Source organism: Canis lupus, chromosome 1 (assembly GCF_048164855.1).
Source record: "Canis lupus baileyi chromosome 1, mCanLup2.hap1, whole genome shotgun sequence".
NCBI classification, from domain to species: Eukaryota; Metazoa; Chordata; class Mammalia; order Carnivora; family Canidae; genus Canis; species Canis lupus.
In genome coordinates, this window is record NC_132838.1 from 22722713 (window position 1) to 22744867 (window position 22155).

General features: G+C 34.0%; 1 protein-coding gene across 7 annotated transcripts in view; it reads right to left on the reverse strand.

Annotated features, from left to right (window-relative positions):
* The window catches only part of DCC (DCC netrin 1 receptor), a 1086838-nt gene that overhangs the window by 169033 nt on the left and 895650 nt on the right, over nt 1-22155 (reverse strand). For all 7 annotated transcript variants that reach the window (XM_072822920.1, XM_072822912.1, XM_072822902.1 and 4 more), the window contains one exon: nt 14567-14677. In XM_072822920.1, the coding sequence (XP_072679021.1) occupies nt 14567-14677 (111 nt within the window). The remainder of the gene's footprint in view (nt 1-14566; nt 14678-22155) is intronic.

Genomic DNA, 22155 nt, shown 5'->3' on the forward strand with positions numbered 1-22155 from the left:
AGATAATTGATCAAACTCTAGGTCCCACAGCCTCTGTAATTTTAGGTTATGATTCATAATGATGATAACTGAATGGGAAAAAGGAGGAAGAATAATGTAAGATATTCCTCAGGGAATAGACAGCCAATGTCATGCGCAAAGTTTAATCTTCACAAAACAATCACGATGGTTCCTTCTCTGGTTCTCTCTTGCCTAGAGAAACTGCAGAGTCCCAACTCCAGATCATCAACAGGGTGAAACTAGTCCTTTTCATTTTAACATCTTACTTGAGGAGAAGTTAATGCATTTCTACATTTAAATAAAAATATACCAGCTAGAGCAAAGGATGATTCTAGCTCTCATTTATCTGTAATTGTTTTTGACTATAAAAATGGACATCAATAGAGAATCAAACTATATAAGTCATATGAGCTTAATATAATACCTGGTTATGAATGTTTATGTATTGACCTATCTAGTCAATATTAATTGAAAGTCTACCATGTAAGCCTAAGGGACCATGTAAAGCATCGAGAAATTCAAATCAAATAAAGCATGTTTTTTTTTTTTTTTCTTCCAGTGTGCTGAGAAGAGTGGGAGAGATGCTCATGGCATGCCCAAGACAGCCTAGAGGAAAGACACATGAATGAAACTCAGATAGGAAATGAACGTTTTCTAGAAGTAAAATATCCAGTGAGTTTTGAAGGACAAGTAAGTGTGAAGTCATGTGAAAGGGCACACTGGCAAAGGAAACACTAAGTGTGAAACTATGAGATATGATGGAGTTCATCTGGAGAGATGCATATATATGCAAAGACATGATGGAATATCAGACTTAAGCTATAGGCAGGTCCTCAACACAAAGAATTTGAATAGAGAATTGACATCATCAGATATGGTTATGAAAAGTCACTCTGGCAGCATGATGGAATCTAGAGAGGAGCAAGCTGGTGCCAGAAGACCAGGTGGGAGGCTATTTTCAGGTGACAAAGGATGACAGCCTGACATAAAGTAGAATGGTGGGAGTGGATGTGAGGGGATGGGCTCCAAATCTGTTAGGGAAGCAGAAATTACAAGTTTGGGGTATATGGGTAGGGAGCAACAATGGAGGAGTTGAGGACCAGGAACCTGATGACTTGGATGACTGGTGGATATGGGTACCACTCTCCATGTGAAGAACACAGGAGTGATAATGCAATCTCCTATAGTAGGAATGATACCTTGAAAGGTCTTCTCAGCTCACAACCTCCAATTGCTCAAAAGGATGAGTGTGTGAGCTCTCCATCTTTATTATACTTGAAAATACCAAAAGAAAAAACAAGCTCTTTAAAACCATTCTTGACTCTTCTACTTCTGATTTATTAAAGAAGTGATAACTGCTCTCGTTTGACTTCAGATCCATCACTGGAATCAGCCTCTGCCAACTAGTTTGATATAGGAGAAGGAAAACTTTATGTTCTACCAGAAGGAATAGTCTCAACACCATTTATTGGATAATCTTCTGGTTGAAATGTCAACCTCATTTTAAAGTTTATTTCTCAAATACAGCAAGAAATATCTCTGTCTTCTGTATTCTCTTAGATTGATCTGTCTATTGCTATGCCAGACAGTACTGTATTGATTTTAAATCAGGCTTTATTGTAAATGTTAATGTTTATTCTACTTTTCAAATTTTCTCGGAATTCTTTTACATTTATTCTTCCATAAGAAGTTCATTCTGATTGGAAGTGTATTAATCATTAATTTGGGAAGAACTAGCATTTATAATGGTAATCTTTTATATCAAAAATATATTTCTGTTTATTCATGTCTTATTTTATATCCATTAATAAAATGCTATTTTTCACATATGTTTATTTAGTTTGTTAAATTTAGTTTTAGATATTATACTTTAGGTTGCCATACAAATGCATTTCTTTCCTTTTTAATGTTTAAACTAATAATTGCCAGTATAAGAAAAAGCCAGTGTGTGTGTGTGTATGTATATATATATATATATATATAAAATCTTATTAAATTTCCTTATTAATTCTAATAGGTTTTTAGTGTAATTTCTTGGAATTTCCAAATATGACATCACAGGTAATAAAAATAACATTTTCTCCTTCTGTAATAAAATGTTATGACTTTTCAAGTGTTTTTTTGTGTTTATTTCTCACCAAAACCTCTACATTTTGTCAATTAACAGAAATATTAGGAAATATCTCTGGTTTGTTTTGGTCTTAAAGACAATGTATTTAATATTTTATTATGTAGCAGAGTGCTTGCTTTTAGTCTTTACAAAACAATGACATTTCAAAGTTTCCTTAAATTCATATATTAACCTGAGTTTTTGAAAAAGTGATAATGACTGCCTAATTTTACAAAATGCCCTCTTGCATGTATTGATACAATTGCATGACAATGCCCCTTTAAATTATTCTGATATATTGTGATCTATCCCTCTGATGCAGACGATAGAGTTTTACAGTCATGAACGAGAAGCTTCATAGGACAAGCAGTATTAGTATTTCATACCACTGAAATCTAATATATGAAAACGAGCAACAATGATAAGCATCTGTTGAGTGCTTAATGTATACCAGATACACTGCTGAGTACTTTCTTGCCATTATCACAGTTAAGTCTCACGCAGAGCTGTTGAGATGGATGCTGTTGATATACCCTCTTTATAAGTGAGAAAACTCAGGTCTTAGGGAAGTTAAGGTACTTGTGCATGATAATATAGTGAATGGAGCAGAATTCATCCTAGTTATTAAGACTTTGGAGCCCAAAACTTTATCTCCTACAATACACTTAGAAAAAGTCAGGGAAGTCATAAGGGGATCAAACATTTCATGGGGATATTAAAAAGTCTGCTATGGCTAAGGAAAGGACCTGAATCTCCTTTTGAACATTTAGCCAAGTCTAAATAATTTGTACCAGCCTTTGTATAGTGGAGCTCTGAGATTTTGAACAACCACTTGCCCAAGAACTAAAGCAGATCTTAAATTGCTTTCACAACAGTTTGGCTTTACCGACAACACTCCTTATATGTAAGATGATTTCTACTTGAATGAGAATATGGAGCATGGATTCTTCAATTTCATGATGGATTGGCTGCTATATCAATGGCTCATCTCATTCACAAGTCTTTTTGTCAACTAGTAACCAGAATATCATGGATGGCTCCTATCAAAAGCCCATGTGAAAGAAATCCATTTTCATGACACGCCACCTACACCTACATTCTTCTGTGCATAGAATCATATACTAATACCATTATATCACCAGAGGACCACGTTTGTGAGCTCACTGGAATAAATCCTACTTCTTAACTCAAATTGACTTGAATGTATTTTAATGTCATGTCATTGGCTTTCACCAAGAACTTATGAAATAATAGCCAAAGAAAAAGAATTTCTGCATTTGTTGAAAGTAAAAATAAAAAAAAAAAACACTTTAAAAACTTTCCCTAGTATTTTTAATATTACATATTAAGTGCTAAAAGTTATATTCTAGATATAATATGATTTCTTTTGGACCAATGAATTATTTGGAAGTATGTTTTTTTTTCCAAATATACTGAATATCTGTCATTGACTATTAGTTTAATTATATTATGATCAATTAACGTCTCTGGTATTGTCCAAGAACTTTAATATCCATTTTCTTACAGGCAAGCACTAAATATTCTTTGGATGCTTAGGAAAAAATATATGACTCTGTGTGACCATTTCAATTATGACAAGTAAGTCTGTAGAATTCCTTCCTTTTTCATTTTTTTCCAATTCTAAGAGAGATGTGTAAAAATCCATGAATATAACATTGGTCTTTATATATAATTTACAATTTATAAACCTACAGGAACAAGGTAAGTAAAACAACAAGAAATAACTAGACAAAAACAAGTATTAGTGCTACTGAAACTAGAGGATGAAAAGCCAGTCTTTTCAATAAATCCAAGTAGGATAAAAGGAGTTGTAGTAGATTAAGAGCCTTAAGGGACACATAAATGATAGCCAAATTGTGAAGAGTCCAAATGTCCATCAACTGATGAGTGGATAAATATTATATATATATATATATATATATATATGCAATATATATTATATATATGTATATTGCACACACACATATATTTTGTATATATATATATATATATATACACAAAATAGAATATTACTCAGCCATTGAAAAGAATAATCTTGCCATTTGCAATGATGAGGATGAGCTAGAGTATATTATGCTAAGGGAAATGTCAGAGAAAGACAAATAACATATGGTTTCACTTATAGAATTTAAGAAACAAAACAGTTGAACATATGTGGAGGGAGAGAGTGGGAAACAAACCATAAGAGACTCTTAGTAGAGTCTTGATAGAGAACAAAATGAGGGTTGACGGAGGGACGTGGGTGGGGAATGGCCCACATGGGTGATGGGCATTAAGGAGGCCACTTGTGATGAGCACTGGGTGTTGTATATAAGTGATGAATCACTGAAGTCTACTCCTGAAACCAATACTCGCTGCTTATTAACTAACCAGAATTTAAATAAAAAGCTGAAAAGAAAAAATAAATAAAAATAAAAACTATATACAGTGTGTGATCATAGATTCTCTTCTAGTATATACAAATGCTCTGTAAAGAAAGATTTTCTGGGTGCATTGAAGAATTTGGAGTATGATCAGGATTTTAGGTAAAATCATAATCTGCAAAAATAAAAAATGCAAATAATTGAAAACAGAAGTTTGAAAAACAATTAAGTATCCTATGTGTACATTTAAGTTACATGTATACTTTTTCATTATAATATATATTTTATGTATATATATTTTATGTAAATATATATTTACATGTGTGTATAAAGACAAAAAGTAAAGGATATGCCTTAGGGGGTCAAGAATGATAATTTTATCATCTTTTTTTTTAATTTTTAAAATTTAAGTTCAATTTGCCAACATACAGTATAACACCCAGTGCTCAACCCATCAAGTGCTCTCCTCAGGGCCCATTGCCCAGTTACCCCAACCCCCCACCCACCTCCTCTTCTGCAGCCCTTTGTTTGGATAATCTAATCATCTTTGCATGATGAGACATGTTGGTTTGTTGTCTGTATTTTCTAGCTACAATTGTACACATTTACTGCTTCTACAATGATGAATGTGTACTCAAATGTTATGGTGGATTTGCAAATTTTTCTACAAAGATATGCCAAGATTTGCGTAAGTAGTACAAAATTATGTTATAAAAGCCATATATTTATAAGTCATACATATTTTTCAACAATTTACATATTTTTAATAACTAAATCCTTTTATCATTATGTAGCAACTCTCTAACCCTAAAGAAGTTTTTGGCCTTTAGAAACTTACCAATGAAAAACCTACATTTGTTTTTTTGTTAGGATAACTGGTATTTTCCTCCCATTTCTTTATTTTCAAGTTTTTCATGTCTTAATATTTGTAGATGTTGGCAATTGTAAATGCAATAGATCTTGATGTTTTCAAAATTCCTTTTAGTAATCTATCCTTGAACTGGTGAGTTTAATACACTTACCCTTATTTTAATTACTATATTAAATTTTATTTACATGATTTTATTATGTGCTTTTAAATTTCTATTTGTTGAAATTTGTTTAATTTTCTACTGTTAAATTTTCTAAGTCTATGTTTTGTTTTTTAAGTTTTCTTTTATGTTTTTTTTCTTCTGTGTGTATTTTTATGTTATTCCAACCACTTAAAAGGATTCTTTCTTAGATCTGGTTTGGTCTTCTGAATTTTTTGGAAAATATATTGTTTACATACTTTAAGTGTTGTATGGTTAAGATTTGAAGTTTCATGACCTGTATCCTTATTTGCAGTTATCAATATAAAATTATTCATCCATTTCTTGTATGTTTGCATGTGTATGTGTGTATACACACATGTATGTACTGTATATGCATGTGGGTATGTTGATGTATATCTATGTGTGTACGCATGCATGTATGTGCATGCCTGTGTGTATATGTATGTCACTGTGCATGTGTATATATGTGTATGTGTATGTATGTATGCATGCTTGCACATGTGCATGCACATGTATATGTAGGTGTGTGTGTGTGTATGAATATGGGTATGTATTTGTAACTATGTGTGCATATATAAATGTGTGTATATATGTGTACGTCCGTCTGTGTGTCTGTGTGTATATATGCATGTGTGTAGGTATTATATGTGTATCTGTGTCTATGCAGGTGTATATATGTGTGCATGTATATATGCATGTATGTGTCTGTGTCTGTGTGTATGTATGCATTGTATATGCATGCATGTGTGTATGTATTTTGTGTCTGTATGCATGTTTGTATGTATGTATTGTTATCATCACCTGGAATCCTATCAATTTGTACCCTGTTAGTTCTTTGCCCCATTTTCATTTCTCCAATATTTTTTTCCTTTGTCTTAAAAATATATAGTTTCATTTTGTTTCTAACAGGATCTGAAAGTCTCTCCCTTTTACAAAGGGAGGTTAACTCAGTTTCATTCAATTTCAGAATTCCTCTCATCGAAAAGTATTTTTCATTTTTCCTTTCTAATAACTTTATTTTCTATACTTGCTATGCAACATGTTGTTTATTTTTATTTTTCATAATTTAGAAAATACATATTTTAAAATATTTTTTAAAAAGCAGTTCTTGAGGGTATATGCAATTTGCCATGGTGTTTGCCTCCCACCAAATCATCAACAATTTTGGGCCTTAGCTTATTTCTTTAGGTGTCCATTAGGTAAGACTATCATCTTAGAATGTATCTCTGATTCCCACTCAAATTAAGCTTCTGTTAAATATCCAGACTCTGTGAAATTTCAGATTTTTGAGTCTCTCATTTCTATATAATATTATTTTTCCCTTTCCTTGAACTACTTTTCTATTTCAAGCTTAGTACTTCTGGTTTTCATATTTTTTGGCCTCAAAACCTTTGGATCATATGAAACTAAAATACAAACTGGTTTCTATTATTTTATGCAAACTTTTATTTTGATACAAGTTTACCAATGGCCCTTGAACAATGTGGGTTTGTACCACATAAGTACACTTATACACAGATTTTTTCAATAAATAACGTAGTGTGAATGTATTTTCTCTTCCTTATGATTTTCTTAAAAACATTTTCTTTCCTCTAGCTTACTTTATTGTAAGAATACAGTATATAAGTATAAAACAAAATATGTGCTACCGTTTATGTTATTGGTATACCTTATAGTCAACAATAGGCCGTTAGTAGTTAAGTTTTGGAGAAACAAAAGTTAGTGAAATTTCACCTGTGTGTGTGTGGGGGGGTGGTGGTGGGCATTGTCCAAGGGTCCACTGTACTTTGTCAGTTATTTAAATGACACCAAAATGTTTTTCTCTGGCAACTGTACTAGTTTCCTATTACTGCTACACTCAGTGGGTCAAATTACCAAAGTTTAGAGGCTTACAACAACACAAATTCTTTATGTCACATTTCTGGAAGTTAAAACTGCAATAGCATTGTCAGGGAGCTAAGATATAGATGTCAGCAGGAGCATGTTCCTTCTTAAGGCTACAGTAATATTGTGATTTCTTGCCTTCTCTAACTTCTAGAGATTGCCCACTTTCCTTGCCTCCTGACCTCACATCACTCCAACTTCTGTTTCTGTTGCCACATGGACCTCTGTCACTCTTCCTGCTTCCCTGTTAGAATGGCCCTTGTGAGTACACTGAGCCCATCTGGATAACCTGGATAATCTCCTATCTCACAATCTTTAATTTAATAACATTTACAAAATCTCCTTTGCCATGTAAAGTTCCTGGAATCTGCCTCACAGATTCCAGGGACTAGGACATGGACATTCTGGGGAGGGAAGCTATCCTTCATCCTACTATAGCACATATGTTTCACCAGTCTTCCTTCCATCTTTCCTTTCATTTTCCTCTCCTTCTTCATTTTTTTTTTCCTATTTTTCAATTTCTTCCAATTGGCCAAAAACTTGTTTTTCTCATTTATCATTCTTCTGCCCAGAGATTTTCCACTTTCAATACTCTAGTTTTTGAATGAGGAGGACAGCTTTAATAGGTAAGGTTCTTTCTTTCACAGTGGTCTCATTAATGCGAGAAACAAAGGCAAAAGAAAAATAAATTTCCTTACTAACTGCAGCCCACTGACCAGTCCTTTAAACCGGTAGAGTAACATTCCTCTAGAAACTCAGCTGCCTCAATGTTAATACTTTGCTAAGGGCAAAAGGTATCTCAGCCTGACCCCCAGGATCCTATAAATCTATGTTAACATATAAAAATTCCTTTGAAACTTCCTTTATCTCTACCCAACCCCCACCCTGGGTATATGTTGACAATTATCCCCAAGCACACCCACTGATATACAACTGAAGGGTCTCATGACTGGGCTTTTACTAAACAATAATAAATGACCTTTTCCCAACAACAGCTAGCCCCCCCAACCTTATTTCCAAAATTCCTTGGAGACTTCCATTCTCCCTAAGCCCCTCCCAACCTGAAAGTATATAATGGGCCACTCCTCACGATCCCAGTACAGTTTTTCTGCCCAAGGGTCCTGTCCCATGCTGTAATAAAACTACTGTTTTGCACCGAAGACATCTCAACAATTCTTTCTTGGCTGTTAGCTCTGAATTCCAACATCTTACCTACATCATCATTTTAGGTTTTATTATTACTCTGAAAGTAAGTTTTCATGTGATCCTTCTCAGAGGCATGTTCTTGGAGAATATCATATATCATGAAGTTTCCAAAACATAGGAATAGTTTTGTGGTTGACTTCTCAGGTGAAGTGAATTTGCAGTAATCCCATTTTGCCTTTAGTCAGGCTAATAGGACTAATTATCTCTTTCCTGAAGGCAGGGAATTAGAGCCTGCTTCTAGGGTCACAGTTTTTGCTACACCACCTAGTTGCATTTTCAGGAGTCTCTCTGCATTGCTAAGTTTTGCTAGCCGAGCTCCTCCATTTTACGGTAGACGTTTAATTTTAAATTACATCATTATGGATGGTGTATCACAACTTCTAACTGTTCACTTCAAAATTAGGGGGAAAAAGCAGCACACTGATCCCCATGCTCAACTTCCTGGAGGATACCTTACTGATCTTCATCACAAATTCTCTCATATCCTTATGCAAGACATTTACATAAGAACTTTGGGGAATTCTAATGATCTTGTTTCTTTAAGTTGAAACTTTGAGGCACAAAATAAATATTTTAAAACTTTCCAGCTGTTGGTAACAACAGCAGACATGCTTTCAGGGAGCCCTGAACAAACAGTTGAGGTTTGGCTCTGTAATTACTTTAACAAAACATCCTAATTAAAAGGGCAATCCGTAAGGAATTGGAATATTTCTCCAAGTTACTGTTGATCTTCACACTGCGTAAGCCAAGCAGAGAATGCAAGAGGAACTACAAAAGTCACAGAAGGAGAGAGTTTGCTTTTAACTATCTGCACTTCCCACTGCTTCCCCTTAGGGACTTGCAGGGCTCATTACCACTCTAATGAGTAGATCACTCCCTTGGAGTTCACCAGGAGACTCAAAAGCAAGAGGGAAAAGTTATGCAACCCAGTGTACCCAGGGAGGACAAACACAGCAGTTCTCAACCAAGAGAGATTTCTTTAGCTTTTGCAAAGAATGCTTCCCATTCCAGTTGGTTTTCAAAATGGCTGCTTCCTCCTTACCTATAATTTAAGGCAAATCAAAGCAATTCCATATTGAAATTTCTGACTTTAGGACTCAAAACTTCCCTACACTAACCATGAAAGCTTTAGTAGAAGTCACTTATATCTTATGATTTAAACATTTACATGAATAAGTTAAAATGAGATGAACATTTTAAGAAAATCCCCCTTAGTTTAAATATATATATTTATATATTTATGTATTTATATATGGAAATAGAACAAACCATCAGGCTGTGTATTCCTTGGAGCTACTCATGACCACTTCTGAGATTGTCCATTTGTCCAGATTTTTTATTCCTATCAAGAGTAACACTTTTTAATATTTCAATGATGCGTTCAAAGTAAAAATGAGGAAGGAAGAGAAATAGAAATCCATTTAGAGGAGTATTTCAGTGAAAAGAGGTTATGAATCAATAAATTAAAAAAGCCTTGAGACCAAATATGTGTGGTCTTATTAATTTCTTACAGCCAATAAAATATTTTGTTTTACAAATTTATTAAAACATATCTGTCCCATACTCATATAGTTATAAGCCCTAAAATCACTGTTTCCATCATGATTCAGGTGTGAACAATTTCAGGACACATGGGTGGCACAGTCAGTTAAGAATCCGACTCTTGGTTCTGGCTTAGGTTGGTCATGATCTCAGGCTCCTGAGATCAAGCCCCGGGTTTGGCTCTGTGTTCATCAGAGTCTGCCTGAGACTCTCTCCCTCTCCCTCTGCCCCTCCCACTTGTGCTCTCTCTCTCTCTCTCTATATATATATATATATATATATGCGAATCTTTAAAAAAACAAAAAAAAGAGTGAACAATTTCAAGTCATAATCCCAGTACTATGTACGAGAAACATCAATTCCACTAGTTTTCTTCATTTTTTTTTAAAGATTGTATTTATTTATTCATGAGAGACACAGGCAGAGGCAGAGACACAGGCAGAGGGAGAAGCAGGCTCCATGCAGGAAGCTCAATGTGAGACTCGATCCCAGGACCCCAGGATCACACGTTGAGTCAAAGGCAGATGCTCAACCACTGAGCCACCCAGGTGCCCCTAGTTTTCTTCTATTAATTTTTTATTTACCTTTTTAGATTTCTAATGTGTACATTATGGACAAGGACAAGAACAGCCTCAATAATTACAATCCAAATAAAGAAGTGAAAGAATGAAAAAAGGCATTATTTTAAACATATTAAAATGCATTAAGATAATTGGCATATGAATAATACTTGGATGAGTGAGGACACATTTTAAACTAATTGTGGCAAAAATAATTTTCCCAAGGCATTCTTATTGAAGAATATCTACTATGCTTTTCCCACACCCTTCCTTGTATTTTTAGTCAACCTCCTTTTTCTGAAGTTTTTAGTTCAAGTACTACTTGTTTTCATGAAATCTTTTCAATCAGTGCAGCCATATCTGTTTATCTCTCCAGAGAACTGTTCCTACCTCTTTCATGTTTGTACTCTCCATGATTGGGCACACTGGGTGTTCTTAATTATATTTCATAATAATTGCATCAATACTCAAGAAAGGAAAAAGTAATCAAGAATGTTGCATTCAGAAGAGGGACATTATTAAGCCAAGAGTATAGAAACTTTTAAAGAAATCCAATTAAACAACATTTATTCAGATTCTATTCATGAACACAGCATAGAGATTCTTGATTAAAATAGATATATGGATTGGATTATATTAATATTGCATGGATATGAAAAGCAACAGTTAAATAGAAGGTTTGTGCCATCCCAGGGGCTGTGATTTTTTTTTTTTTTTTTTTTTTTTTTTTTAGTTTGGTTCCACTAGATTGTGAGTCACTTGGAGTGAGGAGAAAGAGCTCATAAGTCAAGTGGAGAGCCTCATTCATCCTGGATATTTTATAGGACCTTCGGCACCTCTGCTCCATTTATTTTCACTCCTTCCAGTAAGAGATATAGTCTCTTAGGTTTGGGTAAATGATATGACCTCATTTCTTAGAATCTTCTGCTTTGAATCACCGTCTTTTATTGTCACTGGGTCAGTTCTAGAGGATTCATGGAGGCTATGCTCCGATAATCTGTATTGGATGTTGGACTCACAAAACCTGGTCCTGAGTTTCAGATCCACAACTACTAGCTTAGTGACTTAAATTAGTTAAATTTTCTTAGCTTAAGTTACTCTCCTTTAAAAGTAAGTTTAATAATATATACCTCATAAAGGTAAGTGAGAGGATAAAGGTATATATATATTTAAAGTTGCTTTCTTAAGTAAATCGAAAAATAAGGTATTTGTGTAGTTTAACCTAACTGTCCTTTTATTCTTTAAATATGATAGAGCCCATTCTCACGACTTTAGACCTAGCCACCCTGATCTCCTCACAATACTTCAGCCACCAATTGGGCTCTAGCTTCAGGATGACTGTTCTTGTCCTTCTGCCTGGAGGGCTCTTGTCTGATGTATTCTTGTGGCTGCCTCTCTCACTGCCTGAGGGACTGTGCTGATATTTCCCCACTATCCTACAGTACTCCCTAATCTTTTACTATTCCCTCTATGATGCTTTATTTTTCTTCATAGCATTTGTCATTGTCCATCTCTATTTCAATAAAATTTATGTTTTTAAATGTTTATTTTATTTATTTGAGAGAGAGAGAGAGAGAGAGAGAGAGAGAGAGAGAAAGAATAAACAGAGAGAGGGAGAGAGAGAAGCAGACTCCCCACTGAGCAGGGAGTCTTTCTTGGGGCTCGATCCCAAAACCCTGAGATTATGACCTGAACTGAAGGCAGATGCCTAACTGACTGAGTCACCCAGGTGCCCCATCTCAAAAACTTTATATTCCTTGATAGTAGGGACCATATTTATTGCTTTACCTCTGGTACCTAAAATAATGTCTGATACATATAGGCCTTCAAGAAGAAATATATGTTGAACAAATAAGTACATGAATGTATCCTACTGTATTAATGAAGGATATAAGCTTTATGAAGTATGACTTTGTGTAGCTCTACAAATTTTTGATTTATAATGCTGAAGACAAGTTGAATAACATCTTCTCAGCCTCAAGTTACTTTTCCATAAAATCTACCCTTACCCCCAAGGTTGTCCTGAGATGACCCGTGGTTGTTTCGCCTAATACAATTGTTTATGCTTCAGCCAGAGTAGTATCTTCAAAATGGAAATAGAATTAATTCACTGTTTAAAAAAATACTTTAATTACTTGCTTAGGATAAAGCACATTATTGCCTTAATGACATTCTTAGGACAAAATTCAAAATCCTTATTTTGGTCTTGCCAGATTTAGAACCTGCTAGTCCTGATAGTCTTTTTTCTCAGGCCTTGAATAGTGTCATGGTCTATCTTGATTTCAGATATGCTTTCACCTCCCCTCTATACTTCTTCCCTTAGTCTATAATGTATACTTTTGCTTAGCAAACTCCTATTCATCCTTCTGGTGTTGGTTTAAATCAAACCTTCTTATATGTCTGTTTGCCTGTCAATCTATTCCTTTGTTGATAAATAGGATATTGCCAATATTCAACCAGATTTGATTTATGAAGTAGCAATTTCCTATGACTACACCTGAAATGTCTTGTTTTCTTTGTCATGTTCTAACCTCTATAAGGAGAGAATCGTGCTTTTATCTACTATTGTACTCTCAGAGCTAAGCACAGTGCCTGAGACTTAGTAAGTTTCCTATGAATATTCTTTAATGTGCCGGTAGGAATTACCATTATTGTGGAAATGGCATTTGTTGATTGTTTCACTGCCACATTAATTATTTTGTAAAACATAATCTAAAATGATATGAAAATCATGAGTGATGGTGAATTATTTAGAGGAGGGAAAGATTAAGAAGGAGAAAAATGAGGAGGAGCTCAAGGAAGAAAGGAGGACAAATTGGAGAAAGGACACTGCAAGAACTGAGACAAGAATAAAAATGAGGGGAAGAGGGAAGGAGTAAAAGGAAGAGGAAAAGAGAGGGACATAGCATTTTCACCTTATAGTATAACTTGGATACCTTCAGGTCTACCAGTGAAGCAATAAGAGGATTTTATTGTCAGTGATTTAGACAATCATCTTGTGCCATTGCATTTTCAATACATGTGTGTTTATTCTTTTAGCCACTTTTTCTTGGTTCCAGTTTTAATTACTTAACTTGAAGTTTACTGATCATAACAAACTTCTTTTTCAAGCACCTTTTATTTTCATGAATTTATCCTTATTTCATTTGTAATTCTAATTCTATATGGTTTATTTCCATTTTATTACTTCACACATTTTTTCCTGTTGCTTCTATTACCCATTTCTCTTGAATTTTATTTTCTTATTAGTCATGCTGTTTTTATTTCAAAAGCTATTTCTTATCTGCTAATTTTGAAGATTTGGCTTATAAATTATTGATATGTGACTTTTATACAAATCTCAATGTCTCATCCACAATTGTCTCAAGACAACTATCAATTAAGTAAATAAGGCAGATTGTTCCTTATGCAAAAAAAAAAGATGGTGTCAAATATTAATGACCATATCACAAGGAAGCAAAAAATATATATTGCTGTTCTCAGAAGTATCATAAAAGAGTCAGAGAAGCCCTGTGAAGTAATTATATTTCATGATTATTATCAGAAATTATAGCAGTTCCTGTGAAGAAAATTTTAAGGTTGATTATTCAATAAGATAAATTTTAAAAAGATTATTTCAAATTATTTTGAAAAAGCTATAAAGAATGTAATTAGTACATAATTATATACGGCATTGTTAAAGATTGACAGAGGATTTTGTATTTTGTTTTGTTTTGCATTAGAGGATACAGGAGGAATAAATATCCCTTATGTTGGAATTCATCAGCTTCTATTAAGAGAGTCTTTGAAGCTGAAGTAACAAAGAAGATAGAAATCAGAATGATAGTGACTGGGGATAGGTCTTACCATCCAGATCATTCTCAGGAGTCTCTGCTGTGTACCAGTTGGAAGGTGGTCCAGTGCCATTAACTGTCATGGCCGACACTTGGAAACTGTACTGACTTCCTTTCTCCAGTCCTATGGGAAAATTTTCCATAATGAAAAAAAAAAAAAGTTACAGACTAACAAGTATTTCTAGCTGGGTTTCAAAAATTTTAGTAAAATTTTAACAACAGTAGACATACTTTACGTGGTTTGTGATTGTTGTGGTAATTATTATTTTGGCCAAAAGGGCAGAAATATTACAGCAAGAAATCAAATGATTTTCCATATATTCTCATTTATTTTTTCTAGTTTATAAAATTGTATCCCTGAAATAGCTTCTGGGCAGATGAAGAATATATCCAAAATAGCAAGGATCATTTTTTTTTCACAGTTTAGAAGAGGCCTGCCTATAAATCAAGAATAATCATTCTAAAAATTTATGTATCCATCATTTATTAAAGGTCAGTGATTATGAGCCTTTCATGTCTCAAAACCATTGCAAAGCATACTTTCTTTTGCATCACCTTCCATGCTAGAAGAATGATGAAAGTCTATCTCCATGGTAACTTGGATATAACAATACTGTACATAGTGATGACTTCAGGACTTAGTTTAGAGACCACAGAGAACACAGGTTGATGAGAAATGGCCCACGTATCACTAGTGTGATATGTGTAATTTTTATATAAATATATTCCTTTTAGCTAAATCTCAAAGCAGCTCATTACCATGACAAATTATTATAAGACAAATGACAGTTGCTAAAAAAACATGTGACTTTTTTGAGACATTGAGGACTTGGCTTAAACTGACAAGTCCTTAAACCTCAAGGAGTTGAACAACCCTAATAAAGTTAAAAATGTATTCTTTCTTTATTTTTTTATTAATCTAAAATGGCACAAATATTTGGTAATGAGAGAAATTCATAAAGAAAATGAAATATTGGAGAAATGATGCTTATCATGTACAAAGTTAAGTATTTGTAGATTTCTGCAGAGGCAGATGAGTAAATTTGGTCCTAAGGGGAATTCTAACTTATTATTAATTGGAGATAATGTTTTAAGTAATGGTTAGAATGGACTTGTTAATGTCCAGGGCAGTTACATTCAATACATTGTACTATTAGAGAAGACAATTGATCAACTCACCCACACAAAAGTATCGATGACACAAAATGCTATCTTCTTAAGAGGCTTCTAATTTTGTAAGATAAACTAGAAACCCCATGAAGACATAGACTGAGAATGGCTAGTATTGCTGTTGTTTTTTTTATTACTGGTGCTTTATTTGTACGTCCATAGATCCCACTACACTGTCTGACACATGGAAGGCACACATGCAAAGCAGCTGTTGAAAGATCCACTAAAACATTGCTTAACACACATGAAAACATGAGGTCAAAATACATCATCATCCGGTAGGCAGTGAATGAATGCTTTTGAACACAAGGCCTTTGTCATGGCTCAATAGGCTTGTGTTCACTTTGATCTATCCCTTAGTTCACATGACTTTGATCTGAATTTGTTAACATCTTGCACCCTTTCCTAGGCACCATTGTTGATTACTGAGGCAGAGGGATTATAGAGGTCTTTCAGGAAATTAAAAATAACAGGGAGAGAATTCTGGGAAGAAATGTTTACCTAATCATTGTAACTCATGACTTTCATAGTTTTAGGCCATCAACAATATATTATTTTGTATTAAGTAGAAATTTAACTTCATTTTTCTTTGAAATGGATTGACAGTTGTGTTAATGTCATCTCTAACAGTGATTAGGGACACCAGTGGTGATGGTCAGTTTCATGTGTCAACCTGGCTGGTCTAAAGTTCCTAATTTTCAATCAAAGACTACTCTAGGTGTTGCTGGGAAGGTATTTTATAGATGTGACTACTCACATAGTCACATATATAGTTCGTATTTAGTTGATTTTAAGTAAGGGATATTAGATAATCAGGGGTGGGGTGGGATGGGGTGGTGGGCCAGATTCAACCTGGTGAAAGGTCTTAAGAGCAGAAGTAAGAATTCCCTGAAGAAGACATTTCACCAGCAGACAGCAACTTTAGCTCAAGAGAGTTTTGACCTGCCTTTCCTAATAGCCTGTGGTGTAGATTTTGGAATCGCCTAGCCAGCCATCATGATCAATTAAGCCAATTTCTTGTAATAAATGTTTTAGTACACATCCCCACAGGTTCTGTTTCTCTGGTTCAACCGTGACTGACACACCATCTTATCACATGTAATATTTGACATATTGGTAGAAATCTTTTTGAATGTTCTATATTCTGTTCCACTTACTGGACTTAAAATCAAGTAACATTTTGTGTGCAGAATCTATCAACTTTTAGTAGGACTTTATTAAAACATCTCACTAGAAAGTAGATATGAGTAGTAAAAATATCTCACTAGAAAGAACTATTTCTCCTTATAATTTTGCCCAGTGTATCTTTACATATACAGTGTTGAAGATCTGTCAGTATCACAAATTCAGTTATGAGTAAAACAAAAACCTATTAATAGTTTGGAGTGAAATTATGAGGCTTTCAGAGACCAAGCATTAAGAATTCCCCCAAATGAGTCTTGCCTGACCAGCCTAACCTCCTGATCAGAATATCCCTTCTAACCAGGGAAGAAGAGCTGTTATCATCCTCTCTGGTATCTATAGTGAAGGCTTAGCATACTGCATATGTAGTCACTCTGAAGCCCTGCCAAATTTCCTTGAACTATATTATATTTTAGCTTAAATTTTTTTATTTTGCATTTTATCCTAGACTATAAAATCTCTCTCCCTAGAAACACCTTGAAATTCTAGATTATAAAATATTTAAATATATACATATAATCCCAATATTAAAAGAGATCTTCATTAATGTCTATTCAAATGACCTACCTAATATTATTTAGATGCACGTCTAACAAAGTGATCCTGTAAATAGAGCAGGAATACCTTTGGAATGAGAAATTCACCAAGGGAGGACACTTACTCAAGGGTTTTTCCTTGTTAGAAAAGTGCCTTAGATCGTACTGAATCTGCTTTACTCTAGTATTGTCTACTGATAAACCCTAGTTTTATACAGTAGGGATAAAATAAAACTGAATTCCTCTTGTAAAATGTATTTACCCAAATCTTCTGATTCTACATTCTGTCTTCTGAAACCTTTACCAACAGAATTAAACCTGAGACTCTCTTCACTCCAGATAAGTGTAGGATGCAGGATAAGTACAACCAGACATGTGGATTTCCAGAGAGGCCCTCTGTATATTGCCTTCACAATTCTAGGTTGCATATGTTCCTACTTCTTTGTTGTGAGAGGTACTTCCCTAGCAAGTTTGAGATGTACTGAAAGCTCTTTTAATCTCAATTTCACATAAAGGAATTAGGTATAATAACTGTTTTTTTTCCATCTTAGAATGTTCTTCTGAGAATCAAATGACAAACTGCTTTTAAAGCAGTTTACAGAATTAATAAGCATTTAATAGATATAAAGGCAACATTTGCAAATTATTTTCAGATTTGATTTTCACATACTTTATGATTTTGCCACAGAATACATTATCACTCCCAGTCTAGAGATAAGGATAACAAGGTTCAGAGAAATTAAGCAAGGTTACCACGTGGAGCTTTAATCACAACCTGGACTGCTCTTGGGTGAAGACTCTTGGTTTTGTCCTATCTCCTGCTGGGGCCCCAGAGACATTCTCTTCAGAGACCTGCCTGGCCAAGGCTGTCAGTAGTAAACATAAAGCCCTGTACAAATATGCAAGGAATTTTTGTCTAAAATGATTGCATAAAGAACTGAAAAATGAAGAGGTGGCAGGAAAGAATTGATTCTATAATTCTGACAATGAAATGAGTTAAAAGTTTCCATAAAACTTCAAGTTCGGGGTATTGTTGAGTTTTTCTCTCACTTAGAAAAAATATGTTGCCTTTTGAAAGAAGGGGTATCTTCAAAATTATAACAGCAATCACCATGAACAAGCAATTTTTTGAGCTTCAAAACTGATAGCTGATACCTAAAGATCTTTTAAAATCTATCCATCTATTCATTCATTGTTCATTCATTCATTCACTGAAGGTGGGGTAGAGGGAAGTCTGTCCGGAATCAAAAGCTTTTTTGTGTATGTATTTCTAAAAGTTGTCATCTGGGATGTATTTCCTATGTCGGGCCAGTAGAAAATTTAAATAGCATTTTTTAAAGAAATAGGTAGGAAAGCTTTGATTTAATTTCTCCTAAAGCTATGCAGCTCCTTTAGCTGCAAAGCTAATATTCAATTTTTATTATCCAACAGATACCTTTTTTCACTGTGCATTATTCCACTTTCTTTGTTTCACTTTGTGTACCCCTTTTATACACAGAAAATCATGCATTCATTGTCTGTGGTCAGCAACACATTACCCACAGATTAAGAACTTGGAGTATAGGTTTTCAATTCAGGCAGGATTAGTTTTACTCTACTGCTCATTAGATATGTGGCCTTGTAAAGCTTGCTTATCCTCCCTCTTTGCCTAAGTATTCTCATCAATAAAACGAGAATATATAAATAAAAAATTGTTACAATGACTAAATTAAAAAAAGATGTATATAATGTGTTTTTTTCTAACAGAGGTTTGTCAGCTTTGTTAGAGATATTTAATGTATACATTTTGATGAGTTTGGACATATGCACGTATCATGAGACCATCACCACAATTGAGGTAATAAACATATCCACCACTTCCAAAAGATTTCTCATGTCTTCTCTCTATCTTTCTCTCTTTTTAAATGGTAGTAACACACAGCATGAGAGCTATTTAACAATTCTTAAGTGCACAATATACTATTGTTAACTACAAGGGGCTGTATTGTATAGCAGATCTCTAGAATTTATTCACTTTGTAAAACTGTCACTTTACACCCATTGAACAAGGCCCCATTTCACCCTCCCCTTCTCCTCCGGCAACCACCATTCTATGCTCTGCTTTCATGAGTTTGACTTATTTTAGAGCTCATACAAAGGAATCATGCAATATTTGTCCTTGTGGCCGACTTATTTCACTAAGCACATCTTTCAGGTCTATCTATGTTGTTGCAAATGGCAGGATTTCCTTATTTTCTTAAGGCTGAATAACATCCTATTGTGTGTCTATATATACCAAATTTTCTTTATCTATTTGTCTGTCAATGGACATTTGAATTGTTTGCCTATCTTAGCTGTTGTGAATAAAGCTACAATGAACATGTGAGTGCAAATATCTCTTCTAGATCCTGATTTTAATTCTATTGGATATGTTCCCTGGTGTGGGATAGCTGGATCATATGGAAGTTCAATTTTTAATTTTTTTGAATAAGCTCCATATGTTTTCAGCATTATGTCTATAGTCACAGTTCGTGTTGGTATTATTATTGTTGCAAATATTAAAATTATTTTTAATACCAATGATCTTTTACAGATTCATAGGAGAGCCAGAGTCATTCATAATAGAGTGGGGTAAAGATGACAATATTGTTTTATTTATTTTATTGTTTTTATATATATATATACTCCTTGCACTACTATATATATATATATATAAAACTAGGACCTGAAGTGCCTACAATCTAGTTGGTAGATATTACCTCTTCTGAAAAACAGAAGGGCTGTGCATGAGATGAATGATGTGTTTCCTATTCTGTTCGCCAGGGACTTATAGTTCAATCCTTATAGTATATGTGGGTGGGCATGTGCATGTATACATGTTTATGCATGTGTATTTCCTAGCTGTTTCCAAGTATAATTTTATTGAAAAAAAAGTATCGTGTAATAGCAATGCTTTTTTAGCTGTGAAAAAATATATTGTTGAAAGCAGGTTGTCTTCTGCCTGTTTCTATTCCCAATAATAAGTGCCTTCAAGTGCTGTAATTCTGTTCTATTTCTAATTTTATAGGACTTATGGTAAGAGATGGTACATTATTCAAAGAGAATCATTTTCCTTTATTCCCCTAATGTTAACCTTGTTATAAAATTCTATGCTATTGTTTCATTTTTCAGTCCATAAAATACCAATGCATGTTTATCATTATGTTTATTCTATATTGGCCATGAAACATATGAAACTCTTAAGTTCAATTCAAAACAACCTTCTCTGAAGAGCCCTCAAAAATTAAAAACAACATTTTAAAATTTAGTTGACATGGGATCCCACAATGAAACTGATGGCAGTGATTTAAAATCCTTGTTATAACTGTGAATTACTTTGTTATTGCAGATGCCTTATTATCCTAGTAAAAAATACACACAACAAAAAACACCTGTCTAACAGACAGAGGATTGTAAAAAAAATGTTTGAGTCTCTACACCTAAATATTTATATCACTCAAATGAAGCATTCAAGCATTTCTAATTTTCTAACAGACAAATCAATATATCCATGTATCTTAAAGGTATTGGAAACATGGGGTCAAATCCTGTACCTTCTAAAGTACTGCAGATTCCTGGAGAAAATCAATTACTTCTGCAAACTAGAAATTGCATAAATTACTAAACATGTCCTGGGGACAAGTCAAACCTACAGTCAATCTACCAGTGTGTAGTACTTTCTGGCTCCTTGATGCTTTGTTGCACTGGAGACATTCCCATAACATGTAGAAATGCAACAGGCATTACCTAAGTTGGGTCACACATCAGGGGAGAGGAAGGCAGAGGCTCTGCAAAACTCATTTTTAATGTTTTAAGGATATGAGACTATTCTCTGGAGACTTTTATTCATTTCAAATTAAAAATGGAGTCTGTGTGACTTTGTTTTACAATAAATATCAGGTAAACTTATAAATATAACTGCTTAGATTGTTTATCTTCCCAAATTCACTTTATAATTATTGAAATGAAGAAGGAACAATATGAATGAAGGATTAAAATTTGGAGTCCAGATTTGTACAAGTCTATAAAGGTGGGAATGGACATTTGTGAGCTATTCCAATAACAAGCTAATTAATTCATCCTATTTCTTTGCTTTTGGCCGGAATAGGATTAAACCAGGGTGGTAATTGATTATATCTCTTGCTGATTAGAAGTTCTAATTGCCCAATATACTTTAGATGACTAAAACTATAGGACTAAAATATTTATTTTTGAATAAATTTTATTAGAGGATAGAATTAAAAATTTGTGTCCTCTAGAGGAAAAGTAAAAGGAGTCTGTAGTGAGTTGAAGAGTGTCCCCCTCAAAATTCATGTATACCTGGAACTTTAGAATGTGACCTTACTTGGAAATAAGATCTTTATAATCAGTTAAGGATCTTGAGATGAAACCATTCTGGATTTAGAAGGAGTTACATCCAGTGACTGGTGTCCTCATGCAGAGATAAGAGAGGCATATCTACAAGCCAAGGAATCTCAAGGATTGCCAACAACAACCAGAGGTTAGGAGAAAAACACTGGTGAGTTTTCTCTCAGAAACTCCAGAAGGAACCCACCCTGTTGACACCTTTATTTTAGACTTTTGGCTTTTTAAAAAAAATGATTTTACTTTCTGTAGAGAGAAGATCCTGAAAGTTTGTATATGTAGGGAGTCAGAATCTTGGTTTGATAATACTAAGCCTAATGTATGAAATTCC